Source organism: Tympanuchus pallidicinctus, unplaced genomic scaffold (assembly GCF_026119805.1).
Source record: "Tympanuchus pallidicinctus isolate F22 unplaced genomic scaffold, pur_lepc_1.0 scaffold14, whole genome shotgun sequence".
Lineage (NCBI taxonomy): Eukaryota > Metazoa > Chordata > Aves > Galliformes > Phasianidae > Tympanuchus > Tympanuchus pallidicinctus.
Genome location: NW_026294659.1, coordinates 10,798,277 through 10,819,521, shown reverse-complemented (window position 1 = coordinate 10,819,521; position 21,245 = coordinate 10,798,277). Strand labels below are relative to the sequence as shown.

General features: G+C 44.6%; 1 protein-coding gene and 1 long non-coding RNA gene across 17 annotated transcripts in view; one reads left to right on the top strand and one right to left on the bottom strand.

Moving 5' to 3' along the window:
• Positions 1-17,130, bottom strand: part of KDM6A (lysine demethylase 6A) — a 148,608-nt gene extending 131,478 nt beyond the window's left edge. For 5 of the 16 annotated variants that reach the window (XM_052674220.1, XM_052674231.1, XM_052674217.1 and 2 more), the window contains exons 1-2: positions 16,901-17,128; positions 16,599-16,662 (exon numbers count right to left, since the gene is read on the bottom strand). In XM_052674220.1, the coding sequence (XP_052530180.1) occupies positions 16,599-16,662; positions 16,901-17,061 (225 nt within the window). In that variant the 5' untranslated portion in view covers positions 17,062-17,128. Of the gene's footprint in view, positions 1-16,598; positions 16,663-16,900 lie in introns of all 16 variants that reach the window. The other 11 variants (XM_052674216.1, XM_052674222.1, XM_052674221.1 and 8 more) reach the window with 4 other exon arrangements.
• Positions 17,131-18,560: 1,430 nt separating this feature from the next.
• LOC128076506 (uncharacterized) overlaps positions 18,561-21,245 on the top strand; it is a 29,639-nt gene continuing 26,954 nt past the window's right edge. Inside the window, exon 1 of the long non-coding RNA XR_008204400.1 lies at positions 18,561-18,632. This is a non-coding gene — a long non-coding RNA (uncharacterized LOC128076506). The remainder of the gene's footprint in view (positions 18,633-21,245) is intronic.

Below are 21,245 nucleotides of genomic sequence, written 5' to 3'. Positions count from 1 at the left end.
CTGCTGCATCATTCACCAAACAGGTAGGCTTCTAGCTCCAACTTGCTCTTCTTCCCAAAACACACTGGAACAGCCACTGTCACCTAGAACTCTGAAGCACTCCTAGTTCTCAAGAAAACTCTGATTGAGGATTTTCTCTCTAAAATGAAAGTGGTTTCAACAAGATCAGAAGCAATTGACAGATGAAGAAACAGATCAGCAAAATGCAGCATTATAGTTGGATTCTATTGTGATTTTTGTTCAGGACTTAGTAATGAATTGAATAATTAATTTATTACCCATCTTCATTAAGTCTGAATCTCAGCTCTGTCTCTGGCAGACCACTGGCACACTATTTTACAATTTGAGAAGTGCTATTTTCAACACTTATATCCTAATGTTACTATTTGCTTTCAGTGTCAAAAAGCCAACACTGTCTAAAGCTACACTTGTATCACTATCCATCCACAGTGAAATCTACAAGCAGTGATGAATTTTATACAAATGATGACAGTGATATCAGAAAACATAATATAGCTTCTAAACAGGAATCGCATCTCTAGGTCACTGAAGCAAGTTTTAAGAGCAGCAAGCTAAGTTCAAAACCACAAAAGTCTTTGTCAAAATTTAACAGTTTTCTGATTATAGTTAAGTAGAATCCTGCTTGCATGAGGTCTTTCAGAAGGTTTCAAACAACCAAGTAATATCCTGAGAACAGGAAATGCATGTAACCACAGTTCTGTCTGACAACAGTCACTGGGCAGCAGCTACCAGCACTCCAGCTGTGGAAGGGCTGGCTGTCCTCTACAGTCAAGGTATTAAGCAAAAAAAGTATGAGTTATGGTAGCAGTGATGTAACAAGACTTTCCCTTGAGAGATGTTGTGAGCCTGACTGCTGACATGATCAAATGGAAGAACACTCATGTGCCTTAAGAAAATCGCTATGATTTATTTAGCAGTGCCATATTAAGCAGGAGCAATGGGCAGGGATACCAAGCAACAGTGGTGTCCCTGCACACTGGGATGGCAAGCAAATCTCAAAGTAGGTTGTAAGGAAGCAGATCGGCAGGTAGGGGAAAACGAAAAACAAAAAATACCCAACTTTACAAAAAGCAGAGCAGGCAAACTTCCCAGAAAGCAGCCTTAAACTTGAACCATAACAATGCTACATGCAGCTACTCTCCAGTTGCAGAGGATGGCAAAAAGAACACGCAGCATACATAACATACGAAATGCAACAACATCACACTTTGAAGTCAGAGCTGAAGTTATGTCCATAAGTACAACAATTTCATTTCCCGGTTTTAAAAGTCTTGCTAGACCAGCCATGTAGGACAAAAGACAGCAAAGTTAACTGCATAAACTAACAATTTTTGCTGACAACACTGAATTTGCATGTCCAGGGGAAGGACAGAAGAAATAATCCTTTTTATTTCTATTTTTCTGTTTCTATCTAGAGAGATTGCATAAGGCAAAGCCATCACTAGCTAAAGGATACTAAGCAATTCTCAAGTACCCCCTCTCCCCCCAAGAACTGTGCTATAACTTCAAAACACTTAAGGGTTTTGCACTCAAAATTCCTCCCCAAAAAGTTAGGCTTCTTTCATCTCCACAACTCATTTACAACCGCTGGCACTCAGAGTCCATGTCTTTGTGTGCCAGATGTAACTAACTAGTCTGTTCCTACCTGACATACAGGTGTGCAGACAGCACAGTGCCTTCTTCTGTCCTGTGATCCTCCTTTCTTTCCTCCATTACACAGACTGAATGAAGCAAAACCTTTTGTATTTCAGACTATAGGTAAGAGCGCACAATTAATGGGGACATTTAAGTTCAAAAGTGGGCTACTTCCCAAAGCCTTGGGAGATCTCCTTCCATTGTAAACAATAATTTTAAGCAGCTTATGATTTAATTATGCATGGCCCACGCTATACACTACCTCCAACCCCACTGCACAACTGGGACGTGCTAAGACACCTCCAGAAATACCACTGGGGCTCAATTTCCTGTGTTAGAGGTACCCACCCACAGCAAGCTCTGCCCTTTCTTTCCTCTTCCCATGCCAGTTACATACTTTTTGTTACTGTACATTCTGTAGAGTGGAGAGCAAGCTTCCTTAAGGGAAGGTGGAGATCTTCAACATTTTCAATATTACTAATTATTCCAAAATAATTTTTCTAACATTGATGAGTACGGGCCTCCCTTTCACCCACACCCATTTTATCACTACACGCAAGCATGTGACCCACACCTCACACATCTTGACACTGACAGTGACAGACGGCTTGGCACACAAACAACTTGAGATAAAGCTAGAAATGCTGGAGGGCAGAGAGGGGCGTAGGGAAAAAATGAAATGGTTAACTTGTTTTAGAGGTCAGGAGGTCAACATTATGCAAGCAGTGGAGTCTTAAGCTCTGACTGCTATTACCCAGCCAAAGAAAAGATGACTTAACACACCTACAGCTTCACTCAGGCAACTTCATGGGGACTTTTCTGTAGTAAAGGTCAACTGGCAATGGAACCTTCACTCATCTCAGCTCAATTCCCCTAGCAAGTGGTACAGAATAGCACTTTCCAACAGGTATCCCTTCTCCAAAGTTCAGGGAATCTTTCTTTAAGCTCTACCTGCCAAGAAAGAGATCCAATCAAAGGGGTAATCAAATGCCAAAATTTTTATATATGTGAAGGAAAAAAAAAAGTCCCACACTTCACTTTTAATGTATATTTTAATGAAGGATGTAACTCATCTTCAAACAAAGAGAAAAGTATTCAGAAGTAACATTAATTCCTTATCTGACTGTGGAAGAAGAGGTAACACCACAGTATCTGCCCCTCTTGTTCAGCATCTTCTAAACAAAATGGGAATCTGTTCTATTTAAACGAACTACCAATTTAGCTTACATTACCAAGTTACATAAATGTTGCATCATCTTCAAAACATATCTGTTTTTAATAACGTTCTCCTACCTGCAAATCTAAGCAACACTAGTCATTCCTCTCACACTGTGGATTTAATCGCCAACGTCTGTTTTCCAGTATTTTGTCTAAACCAAGTTAAAAACAGGACAAATGTACGAGCTTGTAATCAAAATGTAGATTGACACAGCAGTTTCAAAGCAAAGAATCTGCACAACAACAACAAAAAATCTTCACGAGAACTGTGCAACACAACATACACTAACAACACATTTCTCTTACATTATCATGTCATGATCCTGGTGCGGAAGCTTCACATACGCTAAGTGGAAATCTCATAACTTGTGATGCACCTTTTATGAAGGCTCTAATAAATGTTACAAGCTACCACTTTACAACAGTTTTCATCTAGAGAATCAGAGAGTGGCCTGGGTTGAAAAGGACCACAGTGATCATCAGGTTTCAACCTCCCTGTTATGTCCCAGTGGTCGCCAACCATTGGGATTCTCCACACAACCAGGCTGCCCGAACCACAGTCAAATCCTGTGCAGTTGTTTCACAATACATTACACAGCTTTTCTGGTCTCTTGAGATAATAAGTAGCAAGACCCCATTGGCCTGGGCTCTAACTTACATTACTTGTAACAACATTTAAGGTTGACTGCAATTCTTTATTCTTTTGAAAACATACAAGATACTGAAAGTTGAAAATAATACAAGTAGTATCACAACAGCACAGAGAGCCGCAGCTACAGACATCATCTCTGCTTTTAGAAAATCAGCTCTGCCCTTCCAAGCTGTTTGCCCATACATTAGGGTAAGAATAAAAAAAATAATAATAATAATAATCAAAGACCTTCCAACCAGGACAGCAACAGAGAGCTCTTATACTTTTGAATCTGACACTGCACGTAACAGTGCAATGATGCTAACAGTAACTTGCATGTAGGGAATGCCAAGTTAGAGAAAATGCCAGCACAGCTGTAACAGCAGACTACTGTCCAACTTAGATTCAATTGTGAACATAAGCGCAGGGGGGTAATAGGTATTTGATAATACATCCACTCCAAAACTTGTGTACCAATGTACACAGGTACAAATAGATATTACTCTTCAGTCAACGTTGTTTTTTTGTTGGTTTTTTTTTTTTTTTCCAATTTAATAAACTGGCAAACAAGGAGCTGAGCAGAGCAAGTAATCTGCTTGTGAGAATGTAAGAGTTAATCACTTTCAGCAATGACACGATAAAAATCCACAAAGGTTCTACACTGCTATAGAAAAATTAGTGAAGTCATGAGAGCAGAAGTGCTTTTTTTCTCCTTTACAGTTGTCTGAAGCCCGACAGACCTCAAGCCAGTCATTAATGAATTGCTTTGAATCAGTTTGTTCCATTTTTGAGTTTTGATTCTGGAAGTGAAAAAGGCTCCAGGGAAAAAGCTGTGAAATGACCTGTGGTGAGACCTGGCTCCCTGTTTCAGTCAGTAAGTCTACAGATCTGCTTATCAGCTCCTCGTGAGGCACAATTTCCTGGTGTTAGAGAATTCCTACCTACTGGTGCTGAAGAAAAGAGTTAATGGACTGGAGCCAGAGCTTCACTATTAAGGAAGCTGCATTCTAATCTCCTTAACTAATATTAAAAAGCCAAGAAATTAAAATCTCCAAATATCCAAAAGCTTCCTCTAAAAGATCTCTGCTGCTTGCATGGGCAATCTAAAAAACCTTTTATTTCTATAAATAGAAATCAAAGCAGAGTGGTCAGGCAAAATCCAAGAGAGCTTTGGGAGTGCATTGCTGGGCCTTCTCAAGAAGCAAAGTTGTCCCAATGTGCACCTCAGTTCCACAGGTGCCACACATTCCCTGAATTCTGAGAGCTTCCTGCACACAACAGCTATGCTGACCCATTCTCATTTTCTCAGGAACAACATCATTTTCACCTAGATATCATTCTGAAAAATCACCCCTTCCATCTAAGTAGCAAATGCTAATCTAAAGAGAAGGGCATGAGCTACGTCATTGCTTCAAACTACCAAGGACTTGGAATAAAAAGCAATTAAAAGAGAGCAGTACAAAAGATTCTCTTCTCACCAAATATAAAGGAGTCATCAATTTGCCCAAATTTTTGGCCATAACATAAGCAAGATCTAAGTTCACAACTGGCATTACTTGAAAACATCCTACCATTCAAAAGCAACAAACAAGCTGCCACAGAGGAAGAGAATCAACTAATGATAAACTTGAGATGACAGCATTTTTACTGGCAGGGATTAAATAGATTGCAATATTCCAGCTCTAACTTTTTCCACACAGTTTTGGGTCCACCTATGTTCTCAGATTAACTGAAGGCAACCTCAACACATTGGGCACCAAAGCCCAGTGTAACAGCCCTATCCCCATCGCATGCTATTATCTCAGGAATCTGTATACAACCTTCCACAGTTCCTCCAGCTACCCCAACCACATCTCTGCAACAGCTTTCTACATCACAACGCAACTTTTGCAGTGCTTCCATTGCCTCTAACACAATGTGATCCTTTCCAGGTCCTGTTCAACCATTAAGACTACTAGCAAATTATTTATATCAAAGCAACTTCTTTTAAAAAATGCCCCATATTGACACTATGGGTAGAAAAAATAAGTAACAGCAAAGATGGACGGTGTATAATTAATCCAAGAAAACCATCAGAACTAAAATTCTCTAGCACATGAACTTTCAAGTTAGGAGAGCCCATTTAAAGGTTGAAAATGAGACCTTATTCTGCTCATTAGTTAACACAGACTGTAATGGTCTTCTGTCATCTCATTTTACACAGGCACCAAAACTGATTTCTGCTGTAAACATAAGCCCCTCTAAATTCTCTCTACACGTAACCAAGAGAGGCACTGAAACCACTTAAACTACTCATTCCCTCCACACAGTAACTACAGTTAAGAAAGCCTCCATTACAATCCCAAAAGGGAACTCGCTATTTAAATTCTGTGCGCTCTGATCTTAAGAGTGCATTTGAGGATTTTCACAGAGGTCACTTTCATAGCTGGCTCAGACATACATCTCTTTCATATCTGTTTTTGCCTTATACAAACTATTTACTTATTTCATCACCTCTTAAGCAAGGAATAGAAGAGTACGTGTTGTTCTGATTCAAAACTAGCTGAAAAACAACTTCTAATGAGATTTTCAGAATTTTTCTTTAAAGCTACATTCATCCTTTGAATCAAGGAAGGGAGAAATAATAACTAATTTCTCTTAGATTTCATAATTTTCCTGCTTTTTTAATTATTAAGACCACAAAAGCACTGTAAGCCCAATTTGCTCATCTTTTTTAAGAGGTAACATTTGAAATCAGATAATCCTTCAATGTGTTTCACAATGTATAAGCATTAATGAGATCAAAAATTCAAAGGTTCTGGCCTTCCAACCATTAAAACCTTAGAGAAGTTAGAAGAATTTAAGAAGAAAAAAAGAAAAAAACAACAACAACAAAAAAACACATAACACAGGTTTGTGCATCCCAAGGAAAACCAAGAATGCATTAAGTTTTAAGAAACACTGTGTTCCATATCTTTAGGCACCATATCTGCAAGCTCTTTTATGGTTTACCAACCAATGTATTCAGTTTCCATACTTTATTCTTTCCAGTAACATCTCTCTTTTTCTTTCATACCAGTGACTGCTTATGGCACGCTTTATAATGCTATGCAAAGGATGTCTTACGTTTTTCTTACCCTTCACTTCATCCGGTACATTTTCTACACTTTGCAGCATTGAATTATACGTTACATCTCCTCTCCCTTACTCAGACTTTCAATTCCACATTTAAGACTATTTATTTCCCTTTTAAATTAACCACCTATACCATCCTCACTTGCTCAGCTTTCTCCACCCTTCAAATCTATAGGCAGGAAAACATGACACGAGGACAGACAGACACGTCAGTCCTCTTAGCCTTCATTTTCACCTTGAGGAAAAAAAAGCAAAATCTATTGGTTTCCCAGCTCCTGCACTCCATTAGGTGGCAAGGGCAGAGGGAGGAAGGGAGGCAGCAGCAGAAAACAAAGGTTTGGACACTGCAGTCAGTGCTGCTGCTAAAGGAGCTGCTTCCTCTACCAGGCCTTAATCTTATTTCAAAAACAGGAGAACACAAGCGAACCTAAAGTATGTAACTCTTCTTAGGCTTTCTCACACCCTTGCTAATCCTTCTTCAACTTCCTTCTGTCTATTCTGCTCCTGTTTACCTTGCTTTTGAAGTCATTTGAAGCAGGCAACATCACCATCAACAGCACAAATGCTACTCGAAGTCAGCAGTAACAGTTAGATGGTAGCCAGGATCAGCTTTCAGGTAATTGCTAGAAAAAAATACTCTGATTTTCACTGCTTCCCAGCCACCCACATTTTGTCTGCATCACTTTATCACCTATTGCTTGGCTTCCTCATATTTAACAACTATCCTTGTCAACCTCTCTTTCGGTTCTTTTGTCTTAGTTTCAGCTGGAATGCAATTGTGTTCTTCAGAGTGCCTGCTAAGATGCTGTGTTTTGGTTCTAGGAGAAAAACACTGTTGGTAACACACTGATGTTTATAGTTGCTGCTGAGCACAACTGTACAGAACCAAGGCTGTTCGCAGCAAAGGGCCCAAGGAGCTGAGAGGGAACAGAATCAGGACAGCTGACTTGAACTGGCCAAAGGGATATTCCATACCACAGGACATAATGGGGAAGGAGTTTTGAGCAGAGTGGCAGTTCAGCTCTCTCTTTTCTACTGTTTGAGGACTAGCTGGACATTGGTGAGCAGGTGATGAGCAATTGCCTGTGCACCACTTGTATATGCGATACACATTTATACACACACAGCCATAACTATTATTCTTTTCCTTTTCTCTTAGTTTTATCTCATCCCACAAGTTCTACCCTGTTTTTATTTTCCCCCAGTTCTCTCCCCCATCCCACTGCATAGGGGGAGAGTGAGCAAACAACTCCGTGGTGCTGAGCCACCTGTAGGGTTAAACCACAATATCCTTTAACTGAAAATCTCTTCCTTTTATTGTAACACTATATTCTTTCCAAAAAGACTTTCCCAGAAGGACGTTTCATTTCTCTTCTTACTCAGAAGCAAATGAAGACCTCGCTTTCAGAAGGCATAGCTTCAAATACAGTTTATGAAGTATACAGCCTGGATCCTTCAGCATCTTTCCCCTATTCAGAGCCACGTCGATAAAGACATTTAAAAAAAAAAACCTTCACAAAACTTTTTCAGCTTTCTTCCACAGTTCTGATCACACACACACTGCATTCTTTGCTGCTCAGATCAACTCAGATGTGAAACCGTCCTAGGTTTCATATTGGCAACTACCTTCTCAAAATGCTAGGTCTTTCTTCACAGAGGGTAACGAAGCCAGGTCACCACACTCATTCCATCTTCCCTCCTCAGAAGGCATATACATAATCCCAGCAACTTGTGCTTCCCATAAGAAAACCAAGGGACCAACCCTTTCTGCTTCAGCAACAATTCTGCAAATAACTTTTCCAGAAAGTGTCAGGTAAGCAGAACCCACACTAGATTCTCAGATCTTTCACAGTTAAAACAACCATGCATCCATTTTTGAGTCTGCAAAATAACCTGTACTGTTTACATTTTTTTTAATCTGAATCAATTTGCCAGCTTGGTTTATTGCACAGGCCCCAAAATGGTTTCACTAGCGCATATGAGAAGCAGCACAGGAACAGAAACACACAGATTAATTAAGAATTAAGATTCTGTTATCCAAAGGGAAAAATTAAAAAACACCCACAACCTAAAGTCTTAAATTCCCTATTTCCCACTAAACACAAGTTTTACTTACTTACAAACAAGTTTTCAAATCACAAAATAATGAAAATAGTGCTCACATAAGAAGTTAAAATGGCAACCTCAACTTCAGTGTAAGGAACATGATACCACAAAAGCAAAAAGATTGATGGGCTCCATTTTAGAAGCCATTACACTGGAACATTTGACTAATGCTAAAAATGATATCCCAAAACTGTTCAGGACTTTAGAATTCTCAAAATGCAACCAAAAATTTAATGAAATGCATATTCACGATTCAGTCTGCTTTAGAACTTAATAACCAATCTATGAATAACTTTCCACAAAATACCATCATGAGAAAAGGAAATTACTTAAAGCATTTTAACTGACAACAATTAATTTAAGAATATACCACAAAGGAAATTCAGCTATAGCTGTATAGTGTTCTAGCTGTAATTCAAGACACACTTTTAGTCACCCCCATTAAAAATACCCCTAATTATATATCTTAATTAAAGAAGCTTCTTCCATGAATGCTATATAGCAAATGCAACAACCATAAAGGAAGCTACTTTGTCAGAACCGCTCTGATGGTAATCCATGCATCCTTTCACACTCTGAAGTGAAAGTATCTGAGAAAGAATGTTCTTCAACTGCCAAACACACCTAAGGGACATTTGTTCATTAACATGGTGCTCTTATCTACACAGGGAACACTATTCTATTAAAAATATTATCTAGTATCAAGATTAATACCTGACTCACTCGCTGCAAACACCTTACACATACCAGCTGATTTTGAAGGTGTACCATTCAGTAAACTCTACCCTCATGCAAACTCTGCCATATGTCACACAGTACTTTCAGTGGTATCAGCAGAACTAGCCTTGAAAGCAGGCTTTGAGCAGACCAGTCCAAAAAACACATTCCTCAAGAGAAATTACAGCTGCTAATGCAATTGCTTTATTATGCTTATCTGAGAACCAGGAAGACGTATAATAAAGTAAGAGAGAAGTTAAATACATCACAAGACTTCCCTGGTCTGACAAACTCAGATTAGACTTTCTCAAATGCAGTTCTTCTCCTTCCTCAGAAGGAACTGCACAAAACTTGACAGCCTCTGTATGGCTCCATACAGAACCACTGACTTGAGCACTGCCTTTGTTCTTAACTACAGAGAAGTATTCTGCCACTGAACAGGGGAAAGCTGTTAGCAATTGTAGGCCACTGGAAGTTTAATAAGCATCACTTCCATCACTTTGAGTGGTGGAGATACATTATGCAAACGTTGCATTCCAAACATCATAGCTGCAGGACCTCACCAACAAGGGAGATCCCAACAGAAAGTAACTAATATCAAAGCTATAGGGCAAACACAAGTTATATTTGAAACTAAGGGACTGACTGATGTACACGTAAACCTACCTACGGGCATTGAGAGGGAGCATAACAACAGGTCAGCTTCTGGAATCATATGAACAAACACTAAAATCTGTCCCCCTGCTCAACAGAGTATTCACAACTCATCCGCTCAGTTCATTTCCGCAGAAACTCATCTAATTCCTTTAAGGGTTTTACACAACCATTTCAATTTTCATAAACTATGTATTTGTTTCCCTTCTACCTGCTGGAAACACTGACAAATCCCTGCTGCAGCCCAGGAAATACCAACAGCTGAGGACCAAGAACAGTATTTGCTCACCAATCATGAACAATTTGAAGCCTAGCTCTTGAACATGTAAAGCTGGAAACCAAAGCTTAATTTCTCCGCAGAATGGAAGCCTGTCTAATTCTCAATGGAATAAAGGAAAAGAAAAAGGAAAAAAAAAAAAAAAAAAAGAATAAAAGTAGGCCATTGCATATAACCCTGGTAGCAGAGTCCTGCAACAAATGCTAATCACTATAAAATAACTTCATAGCCATAAATATTTTCCATTTACTTCCCTTAGCTTTCCATCACTACACAAACACGATAAAAACAAAAGGTTCTACAAGCAGAACTGCCCAAGTATTGAACATAATTCTCTTCTAAAACTGTATGTAAAACAAACGTATGGTACAGTTCTTACATCATACTTTCAACGTGTACCTACAATGACGTTATGATACCACTGTAATTAACATGTCCACTCCATCTATGACAGCGAATAGACAACCATAAAAGCTGGCAAGAGGCAGAGAGCCCCTGTGTTTCACAAGCAGGAAACCTTGAATACTACACACAGACAGAACACACACTTTGGACATTTCATTTCTGCATACAGTGTCCAATATTACCCATACAGAGCTTTGAAAAACAGAGCCTACTATTACCATGAACCACAAAAAGATCAATGGAAGGATCTGAGTGGTTAAAGTATCAGAATGGAATTGAGTGTGGAAAAAAGTAGCCCCATCCCCACCATTAATTTTCCTCACAGCCTATAAACAAGTAATCTATCACAACCCCTTTTCCTCAGCTGCTGAAACACAATAACAATTCCCCCCTCTTAGTTCCTGCTGCTTGCTTTGTCTATTTAATAATTAAGTCAGTAGGGCACAAACAGTCTTAAGTCTATGGATATGTATCAGTAGAAGGTCACTTAAGCCTTCAGAGACCAGCAGATTAGAACTTAGAGGCTGCCATTTGTAACAACGTTTATTCTATTAAAAAAAGCTACTGTAACAAAGAAAAATCTTATAGTGTGTTCCCTCACAAAAGCCTCTTGATGGAGGACATCATACTGAAATGGGCATGCTAGTTTTCCCGCAATCTAACCACACTTGAAAGAAAACCGCGTTGTTTGAGGAGATTAATCCTTCCTTACCTTCTCTTTAATATATTAAAAGTACAACTGTAACTTCACTCACTTCCCTGTCCGCAGGAAGAAGTAACAACATTGCACTTTAAAATTATGAAATAGCCAAAATACTCAAGGTCTTAAGTTTGCAGCAATAAAAATAATTAAAAAAAAAAAAAAAAAAAAACCCACACCATTTTAAAGAAATATGCCTCAAACATCAGCTTTGGAAGTATGGAAACATTCCAAATAGCTCACACTTGAGCTGTCTAATGTCCGTTTGGAGAAATAAAAAAGTTATTTTTAATGCCAGATGCAGTACAAATGATGCAAGCATATAATTAAGTCTTAAGAACCAAGACAGATACATATCATGTGGGCTGTTTTAAGATAAGCAATTTCAAAATACAAACACAGTGCAACCGTGAACTGTAGAATGCCACCCATTACTCAATCAGATCCTAAAAAACCCTTCATACGAACACTGAGCTCCAGCAGCATGCAGAAAAATACCGATCTTGAAGTCAGTGGTTCATTCCCAGCTACCCAATAGCTGCTCCAATTCTCACTTCAAATCTCCCAGCCTCCAAACATCCTCAAAAAGGGCTAGAAAACCAGCTGAGTCCATAACACAATTTGCACTAAGTTAACCGACTCAAACTTGTTCTGCTTTAACAGACAGTATGCCAGATAATTGGCAAATAATAAGAAATGTAAACCGTATTAAAAAAAAACATAAAGGAACAGCTGAGACATAAATTTACAGAAACTGGAGAGGCTTCCCACTTCCCGGAATGGTTTGCAGATGTCTCATGGTACCAATTCCCAGTTTCTCAATTCCCAACACTGCCATAACATTAAGCAAACGCTGTAATTATTTTAAAAGCAATTCTCCTTTGTTTTGATGAAAATAAATAGAGCCAAAATGTTTCCAAAATTGTTTAAAAAAAAAACAACAAACTTTACTATACCTAGGCTGGTCTGCTGAAATGTTTTCCTGATCAATTATTTTTCAAGCAGCCTGGTACAATTAAAACTGAGGATATTTAATTAGAGATTAGTAGAAAATTAGCATCTATGTCAACACTGAAGGGACAAAGTCATTATATGATCATTCACACTGTCCAGAAGTGTTTTTAAGCAAGTAACACCTACAATTACAAGAAAAGTGAAAGAATGGTGTCACTGTGCACTTGTTTGGTACGCTAAATAAAAGCACTGATAGTCACAGCTAATTTTGTCGACACATGTGACCTTTGCACAAAGGAAATTGCATTTTTTACATCAGGTGGAAGGCCTGCTAAACCACAGAAGGTAACAGAGACGCAGAACTGCTATACTGTATCAATCTACTTCATTTCTCTTGGAACTGATTTCATAATCAATACTGTTAATTGAACATGCTTCAAATTTTGTCTATAGGGTATGACAAACTGATTCAAATCAATGAATAAGAATTTGCAAATACCTAAAAACCAGTTACATCAAATGAAATCTGCATGGAAGTCAAAAAATCATAGCTTATGAAACAAAGGTTTGCCACTGAAAAAAGTCCACTTTGGCAAAACACCGGGATTAAAAAAAAAAGACTAAAAAAATAAAGAGAAAAAGCAAATCGTTTGCAGTTCATTCCCAATTCAACATACATTCCCCCCCCCCTGTGTAATTAAACCTCACCTCTTGTGAGAACTAACATCCTTCTGACAGAAAGAGACATCACAATACCAGCGAGTTTGGGTTGTTTTTTTGGGTTTTTTGGTTTTTTTTGTTTTTTTCCAATTTGTGTTTTTGGCTCCTTCACATTAACGTTGTTGTCAACTCCAGTGCACAGCTGTGTGCACTTTCACCTAAATGAGACAAGCTGCATAGGATTTGCAGAGTTTCAGCAGGCTCAAAAGGAGACATCACTTAATTCACCTCTTCCCTAGAATCACACTAGCTGCAAACTATTATCTTTCAAGCCCTTTTTCTGCAAAATAAACACAAAATGTTTCGACAACAGCAAATTCTATCCCTTTGTCATAATACTAACAGCACGTACACAATTACATAGAAGTTTGATTTTTTTTCTGGCTTATCACACATCAAATACATGGAGCAACAAAACCGTATTCCTGACCTTTAGACGGTATCTTCAATACTCCATAAATATTGTATAGATCTGATGTCATATCTGCTCTTTTGATCTGTTACACCCAGCAGCAGGACCCAGTTTAGTTCAGGGTGCTACAGTCATATATCCTATACAGCAAAACTACTGAAAAGGCGGACTCCAGTCCAGACCTGGAGAAGGAATAAAACCCACAGCCACATTAAAGCTCCGGACATGAGGCTTCCTTCATCCTTTAAAAAGATTCTGGATTTCTTACCACTCGCTCTGCCAGGGTGTGGCTTTGTTAGACCACAGCTCCCACTGCTAAGGCTCCATGAGATCTCCTGGCCGGCCTGGAAGGGCCTGAGCCAGCACACAGCATCCTGCCGAGGGAAACCCCCTAAGAACTGGAGCAGCACCTCACAGTGCTGAGACACCAAACTCAAGCCCTCACCGGAGCCCTCTCGCTAAACACAAGCTCAGGAAAAGAAGGGAGCAATTCCCTCCACACTCGCAAGCTGAGAGAGAGCCTCCCAGGACTGGCACACTACTCCTGCCACCCTATAACCACAGGCAACCAGGGAGCACTGCCAAAAAGGTGCTGCTTCAGCCTTCTGCTCAAAGGGTGCAGTAGCAAATGCACTGCTCTTGCAGTGTACAAAACACTGATGTTTCTGCCTCTGTGAAGGATTCCTTTCAAAACATGACTCAGTGGCTTTCCTAGCTATTCCTGCACATACATCTTGCATTGCTTTCCAATGCACTGGCTCCAAGATTCTTAAATCAGTTATGATTTCATAATTATGGAGTTAAGGTCTTTGCTAGCTCCGTGCAAAAAAAGAAAAATTTCATTACTATCACTGCAAAAGCCATTAATTAAGTGTACATATATATGTCTACACTTCCTACAATAAAAATGACCATTACATGAAATTTCAGTGGCCTACTAGATTAATTACTCCAAACCTTCTCTTCCACCACAGATATTACAGAACTTATAATGCTTCACACACACACACACACAGAACTAAGTAATGAACATTTTATAAATAACAACTTTTTACTTACTGATAACAGTAACTGAAACATACACACATTCCCCAAAGGAAAAAAGCACAAACAAATCTGAATCTTGAGCAAGCCAAGAAATGCCTTTGAAAGATTTCTGCACTGCACAGTAACATTTTAATCCTTTTTACGTAGCCATCTCCTTCTCTCAGTGACAAGTTTCACAAAGAGCAAGCTCCATAAATTAGCGTGCAATTCATCAATGTCCAAAGCACTGTCAGAAAACAGAGCTGCAATATCAAAATATTTGCCAGTTTCAATTTGTGATGGCGTTGGGTTTTGTATTTGTGTTAATATTCACTGCATGGAATCATATGCCGATACAGCAAGAGGATGAGCGTTCCCAAAAATGTACTTTGAAAATATCAAAATGCCCAATAACTTCAGTTACCTGACACAGAGCGTAGACGCAACTCAAATGGGTGGGGGGAAAAAAAAAAAAAAGGTGCTGTATTCAAAAAGGCCTCAAAAACTTCAATAACGTGCCGAACTGTGACCCGCACTGCTTCGTTTTACAGTATGTGAAACCCAACGGGAGGTAGAGATGCTGTGAGACAGGCAACCTCAACGATACCATGCCTTTATTTTCTGAGCGGCATCCTTAGGCTCTATCCCATGTGTGATTCCCTGCGACGTTTCCGGCAGCCTCGGCAGCACACAGGGATGAATCCCGGCCCATCACACTTAACGTACAAAACATAACCGCCGTGACACATCACTCCTCGACCTTTCTGATTTATTCAGGAAATAAATACCTGAATGAATAACTCTGAAAACCCAACCGAAGCAGCGTGGGTTTTTAAACGCAAACACAAAGAAGGTCGCACTCGGCTTCGCGTTCCTTCCTTCCACCCTCCCCCACGTCCTGACACCGAGCCTTTCCAATTAGGCCACAAACAAACACCCAAAGCCCAGCGAGGGCCCGGGCCGCCGCGGGGCCGCGACTTCGGCTAGAAATCCTCCACGTGTAAACGGGAGCGCAGAGGCCGGACACCACAAAGGGGCGAACAAAGTGTCAAACGCTCGGCTGCTGTCAGGAGCGGGGAGCGGCGGAGCGCCGGGCAGCGCCGCGCGGAGCCCCCGGCAGCTTGCGGGCCTTTGTCAGCGCGGTGCGGAGCGCGGCGCGGCGCGTGCTACAGGTTGATAAGGCCCCGCCCGCCCGCGGGCAGCGCCCGGACACCGCGCGCGGAGTTCCTTCCTTTCCGCGCTCGGCCGGGCCGCGCGCTCCGCACGACGCGCACGTCTCTTCGCGGTGTTTGTTTCGTGTTTATCTCCCCCCCACCCCACCCCCCCTCCTCTTTCTCCTCCCTGTCCGGCCATCTTGGGCCGGCAGGAGCAGCCATTACTTAACTCAATGACAGGGCCAACAACTTTTCGCGGACGCGAACGCCGCTCCGCGAGGCCGGGCGGGCTCCCGACGAGCCGCCCGGCAGCGGGGATGCGGGGGAGGACCGCGAGAGAGCGGCGGGCATGCCGCGAGTTCGGGGCCGGGAGTCGCGCTCCCCTTCGGCGGCGCTTTCCGCGCCCCTTCCAACTCCCAACTTCTCCCCCGGCGCTCCGCGGCCGCGCGGGGCCCAAATCGCGAGGGAGGGTCCGGGGAGAGGGCAACGTCAGCAACGCCTCGCGGGCGCCCTCCCCCCGCCGCCTCCTCCTCCTCCCTCTCCCCCCCCCCCCCCCCGCCTCCCTCCCCTGCGCCCCCTCCGGCCCCCCCCTTTCCCCCCCCCGCCCCGCCGCTCGCTCTCGGCCCCCGGCTCCGGCCCGGTGCCGGACCGCCGCCTTCCTCCCAAACGCGGTCCCCGCGTCGGTTGTGAGGAGGGGCAAGAGGGGAGAGCCCCGCACAGCTCCACATCGTGTGGGCTCAGGGGAGCGTGCGGCGAGGCCTCCCTCCCTCCCCCCCCCTGCTCCTTGTCGTCGCCCCCCCCCCCCCCCCCCCCCATACCCCCAAGCCGCTCTCCCCATCCATCCCCGCTCCTACCTTTAACAGCAAGGCCTTCGTTCTGGCGCCATCTTCATGAAGCCTCAGAAATCCGAAGAGTCGGCTGCAGAGAGGGGAGCGGGCGGGCGGGAGGGAGGGAGGAGAGAGAAGAAGGAAAGGCGCGAGGCGCCGCGTTAGCCGGAGGCAGTTCCCCCCGCGCGGGCAGGCGGGCAGGCCCGGCTCCGGGCCGGGCACACGCGCAGCGCCGAGCGGGGAACCGCGGGCGAGGGAGGGGGGACGCGGAGAGAGCGCGGGCCGAGCCGGGCGCGGAGAAGGCCGGGCGCGGAGCGGGGAGCGGGTACCTGTCGAGACCGGATAGGGCTTCTCTCTCCTCGGCTGTCAAGCTGGCGAAGTCCTCCTCGCTCTGGCCGCTCGCTTTCCCCGCCGCCATTTTCTTTTCCTCATCACCGAAAGGAGCAGCAGAGGCGGCGGCGGCGGCGAGCGACACTCCGCACGATTTCATGGAAACGCAGCGTAATTAACTGCCGATCGCACCCCCCCCCCGCGCACCCCCGACACCCCCCAGCGCCGGGCGGGGCGGGGTGCCCGACACGCACACACCCCACAACTTTTATTACAACAACAACAGCCGGCAGGGAGGGGGAGGGAGGGAGGGAGGGGAGAGGGAGGGAGGCGGGGGGAAGCCCCGCTGCTCGGAGGAGGAGGAGGGAGGGGGAAGGAGGGAGGGAGCCCCAGCGCTGGCGGCTCGGGGGAGGGGAGGAGGAGACTGCGGAGGATGGCGGCCGAGCGGTGTTTACATCGCCGCTCGCCCCGGCGGCCAGGGCTGCGCTCGGAGCCGGGGCGGCGCGGGCCCGGCCCGCCCTCCCGCAGCGGGGCTGTGTGCGCCGCCCGTACAAACTTCCCCGGCGGCTGCCCAAAGTTGTTGTAATTGTGTCACACCGCCAGCCCCACGCCGCCGCCGTCACCTCCCCCCCCCCCCCCCCAACCCCCACCGCCTCCCCTCCCGCCTGGGCCCGCGCAGCCAATCGGCGCCTCCGCGGCGCTGCACGTGACCTTTGTTGACTTACGTCAGTCATAGCGCTCTTCCACCGCTGCGCTCCGGTTTGGTTGGCGCTCAGTGCCCGCCCCTCTCGGCGGCCTCACGCCATTGGTCAGCGTCTGCGGGAGGAGGCGGGCTTTGTGCCCGCCGCGGCTCACGAGAGGGCGAAGAGCCCATCAATCAGAGGAGCTTTTCGATGATCAGGTACCAGCATGTTTGCTGAGCCCCTTTAAAAACCGGAGGGCGAGAAGGCGGGGGGAAGTTTTCGGGAGCGGTGCGGGCTTTGGGGGGGGGGAGAAGGAGGAGAAGGAAAAGGGGGAGGAGGGTGCGCTGCGTTCATGGGTGGCGTTGCGTAACGAGGGCTCCGAGCTGGGGGCGTAGACGGCATTGAAAAAATGGGACCTCACGCACGAGCCGGACAGAGCCGTGCCCAGCCGCCTTCTCGTGGCTCGGCCACGGGGCGTGTTTTTTTGGCACCACCGGATCATAATGGTTTCTTCTCGCGGGGAGAAGGGAGGAGGCCCACCCGCCGCCTGAGGGGCCGTTAGGCTGTGGGTAGCGCCCGCTCCGAAGGGCGGATAAAGGAAGGTCCTCCGTGCCCGGATGCCGCTGCCCTCGCGTTACGGCGGGTAGTTCCATCCGCCGCAGGAAAGCCGAGGGGAAGGCGCGTCGCCGCCAGCGCCCGCTCAGGGACTTTTCCCTCACGAGGGCGGAGCGACCGTTGGCCCGCCTGCGCCAACGGACGGGCGCGTGGCGGAGCGCGAGAAGAGGGGCGGGGCGGACCCGCCTCGCACGCGCCCCTCCTCTCGCCTCACTGACAGGTGGAGCGGTGCCTCGTCTGCCGTCACGTGACCGGGGGGGGGAGGGGGAAATGGGGATGGAGGTAACGCCTCGCGAGAGCGCTGTGACGAAGCTATCGCGACCCCGCAGGCGTGGGGGGGCGGGGGGGGGGTGGTGCGGTTGCCGGCTGCCAGCGAAGGGTTGGCGGGGTGATCTCGTAGGGGAGCGCGAAGGAGCTTTACGGAGCGTCTGGTGTAAGTAAACGTCCGGATTTCTTTGAAGCTCGTTGGGGAAAGGGGCTGCGTGTGCTGAGCTTGCTTTCTGGCCCTTATAAGGCCAAGGCGACTCGCTGACATCTCTTGCTGGGATGTTGCCTGCTGTTCCCCTACCCTTGCCAGGAACCTCGTGGTCCTGCTGTGCCTTGCAGTTCGTTTGCCCACACAGCCACTTTTGGAAATAGTTAAATGCTGCCTGAAGTGTGATGCGCACTGCACGTGTGCAGTGGCACAGCTCAATGCTTATATGCCATTTTCAGCAAGTGGTATCAATCGTTTGGTAATCTCACAGCATCCTTTTTCTGGTATCTGGCAAAAGCCCTGTGGCTGGGCAGGTTTCTCTCTGCCTAGTGAATTGCCTCAGAGCTGTGTCTGCTCTGACTGCCAAGCACTCCCTAGCATCCATGAAGGGATTAACCCCCTCTGGCAGTTAGATTAATAAGAGCAAAGGCCAAATCTATCTAAGGGAAGTTCCGTCACAGCACTGCTGCTTGCTGGTTCTGTCCCCTTGTTATTAATTGCCACTGTGAAGTCAGGTATCCATGAGGCTGAACCACAATATTCCTGCTTCCACAGATGTAACAGCAAGCATTTGTATGTCAGTGGTGTTTCTGAAATGGTTCCTCAAGCATTTTGTCTCCAGTACACAGGGCTTGTGTGCATTTCCAGCATCACAGGAGGTCTGCTGAAGGCAAAACCTTGACCAGTCTAAAGCACTCCAGTGTCTTTGTGCTATTCTTATAAGATTACTACATAAGCTGTCTAGTGCAAATGCAGTTGGAACAAAAAAGCACCTGTGTTTACATATGTTTCATATCTTCGTAAATTAGCCAGTGATTAGAGTATTAATATATTGTGTTAAAAAAGCTATTAAAGTTTGGACTTCTCATTAAACAAGTTACGGGGAATGGGCTACAGTCTGCAGATAGTGGTAATACTAATGAAGTTATCATCAAATATCTGTCTTCAGTATTCTACACAGCTTCTCAGTCACATTATTTCAGTAGCGCTTCCATAACATGCTGAGGACTCTACTGATTGGTGACATATCAGAAATTGGATATTTCAGCACCGATTATTTCTGAAGATCTTGACCACAAGGCCTGATGTTCCCACTTTGTAGTACCTTGAGTACAAATCAGTAGAAAAGAGAGTAGACTAAACTGTTTCTCAGTCCAGGGGAGGTAATTTCTGAATCACAAAGCAATTCAGGAGAGTTCACAGAATGGCCAGGGTTGGAAGGGACCTCAAGGATCATGAATCTCCAACCCGCTGCCACGTGCAAGGCTACCAACAGAAGCATGGTGATACCTCGTTCCTTTTTCAGTTTAACTTTTAGTGCAACTGAAGTAACCCAAGTTACTTCTTAGACTCCCACCAACACCACTCAACCCTACAGCCTACCTGTGCTGGCTTGAATTGAGTTTCCAGTTCCTTTTTTTGTATTTGAACTACTATGTGGGTTATGTAAAAGGTGCTGTAAAGGCCTGTGTATCATTTCATCTCTTCAAAATACAGCTAAAGCTCTGATTCTTTAATAACAGAAAGAAAAGCTTGAAAATATTGATATACCACTACCAAGAGATTGTTTCAGACAAGCATAATGTTAGCCTCCCATTCTGAGAGGTGGCCTGGAAGTTGACCTTGGAGGAATAAGTCCTTAGATCCTTCACAAAGATGTGAACTGCAGTACTGTACTGTACCAGTTCAGTGTTAATGCATTAGGTTTTTAGTTTGGTTGGAGTTGTGTTGTCATCTGAGGGTCTTTAAAACCACTTTGTTACCTTCTGTGTGAGAGTTGTGGGTGAACAGAACTCTTGTCCTGAGCAGTACTCCTTGGGGACCACTTTCTTGTGCACTTTCAAACTCATTACACTTCCAAGCAGTTTCTTTGTGTATTCTAGCATACTGTATCAAATGCTGCTTTGTCATGGTGTTAGGCTTCCCACTTGGAGCCTGAACATTGTTAGTGCATACAGTCATTGAACAGCTTGCTGGAGAGAGCTCCATGTTCCAAGCAGGTATTTGTTGTGCTTGTCATTCTCTGCAGCTGGAATCCGAGATACTGCACTGCTTGAATGTAATGTTAGAAACAGCAAACATGAATTCTAGAATTCTCCTTATAAAGTAATATGTATTGCAGTCTAGGGAAATGGTTCTGCCCTTTTGCTCTTGTGAGACCCCACCTGGGGTACGGCATCCAGTTCTGCAGGCCTCAGCACGAGAAGGACATGGAGCTGTTGGAGCGGCCACAAAGATAGTAAAGGACTGGAGCACCTCCCTTATAAGGAGACAGACTGAGCTGGGGCTCTTCAGCCTAGAGAAGAGGGGGCTTCAAGGAGACCTTATAGAGGCCTTCCAGTACCTGAAGGAGTCCTATAGGAAAGCTGGAGAAGGACTTTATAGAAGGTCATGTAGCAACAGGACAAGGGGAAATGGCCTTAAGCTATAAGAGGGTAGATATTAGGAAGCTCTTTAGTATGAGGGTGGTGAGACACTGGAACATGTTGCTTGGAGGAGTTGGAACTAGATGATCTGAAAGGTCCCTTCTAAGCCAAACCATTCTATGATATCATGTGATGTCCTCTTGAG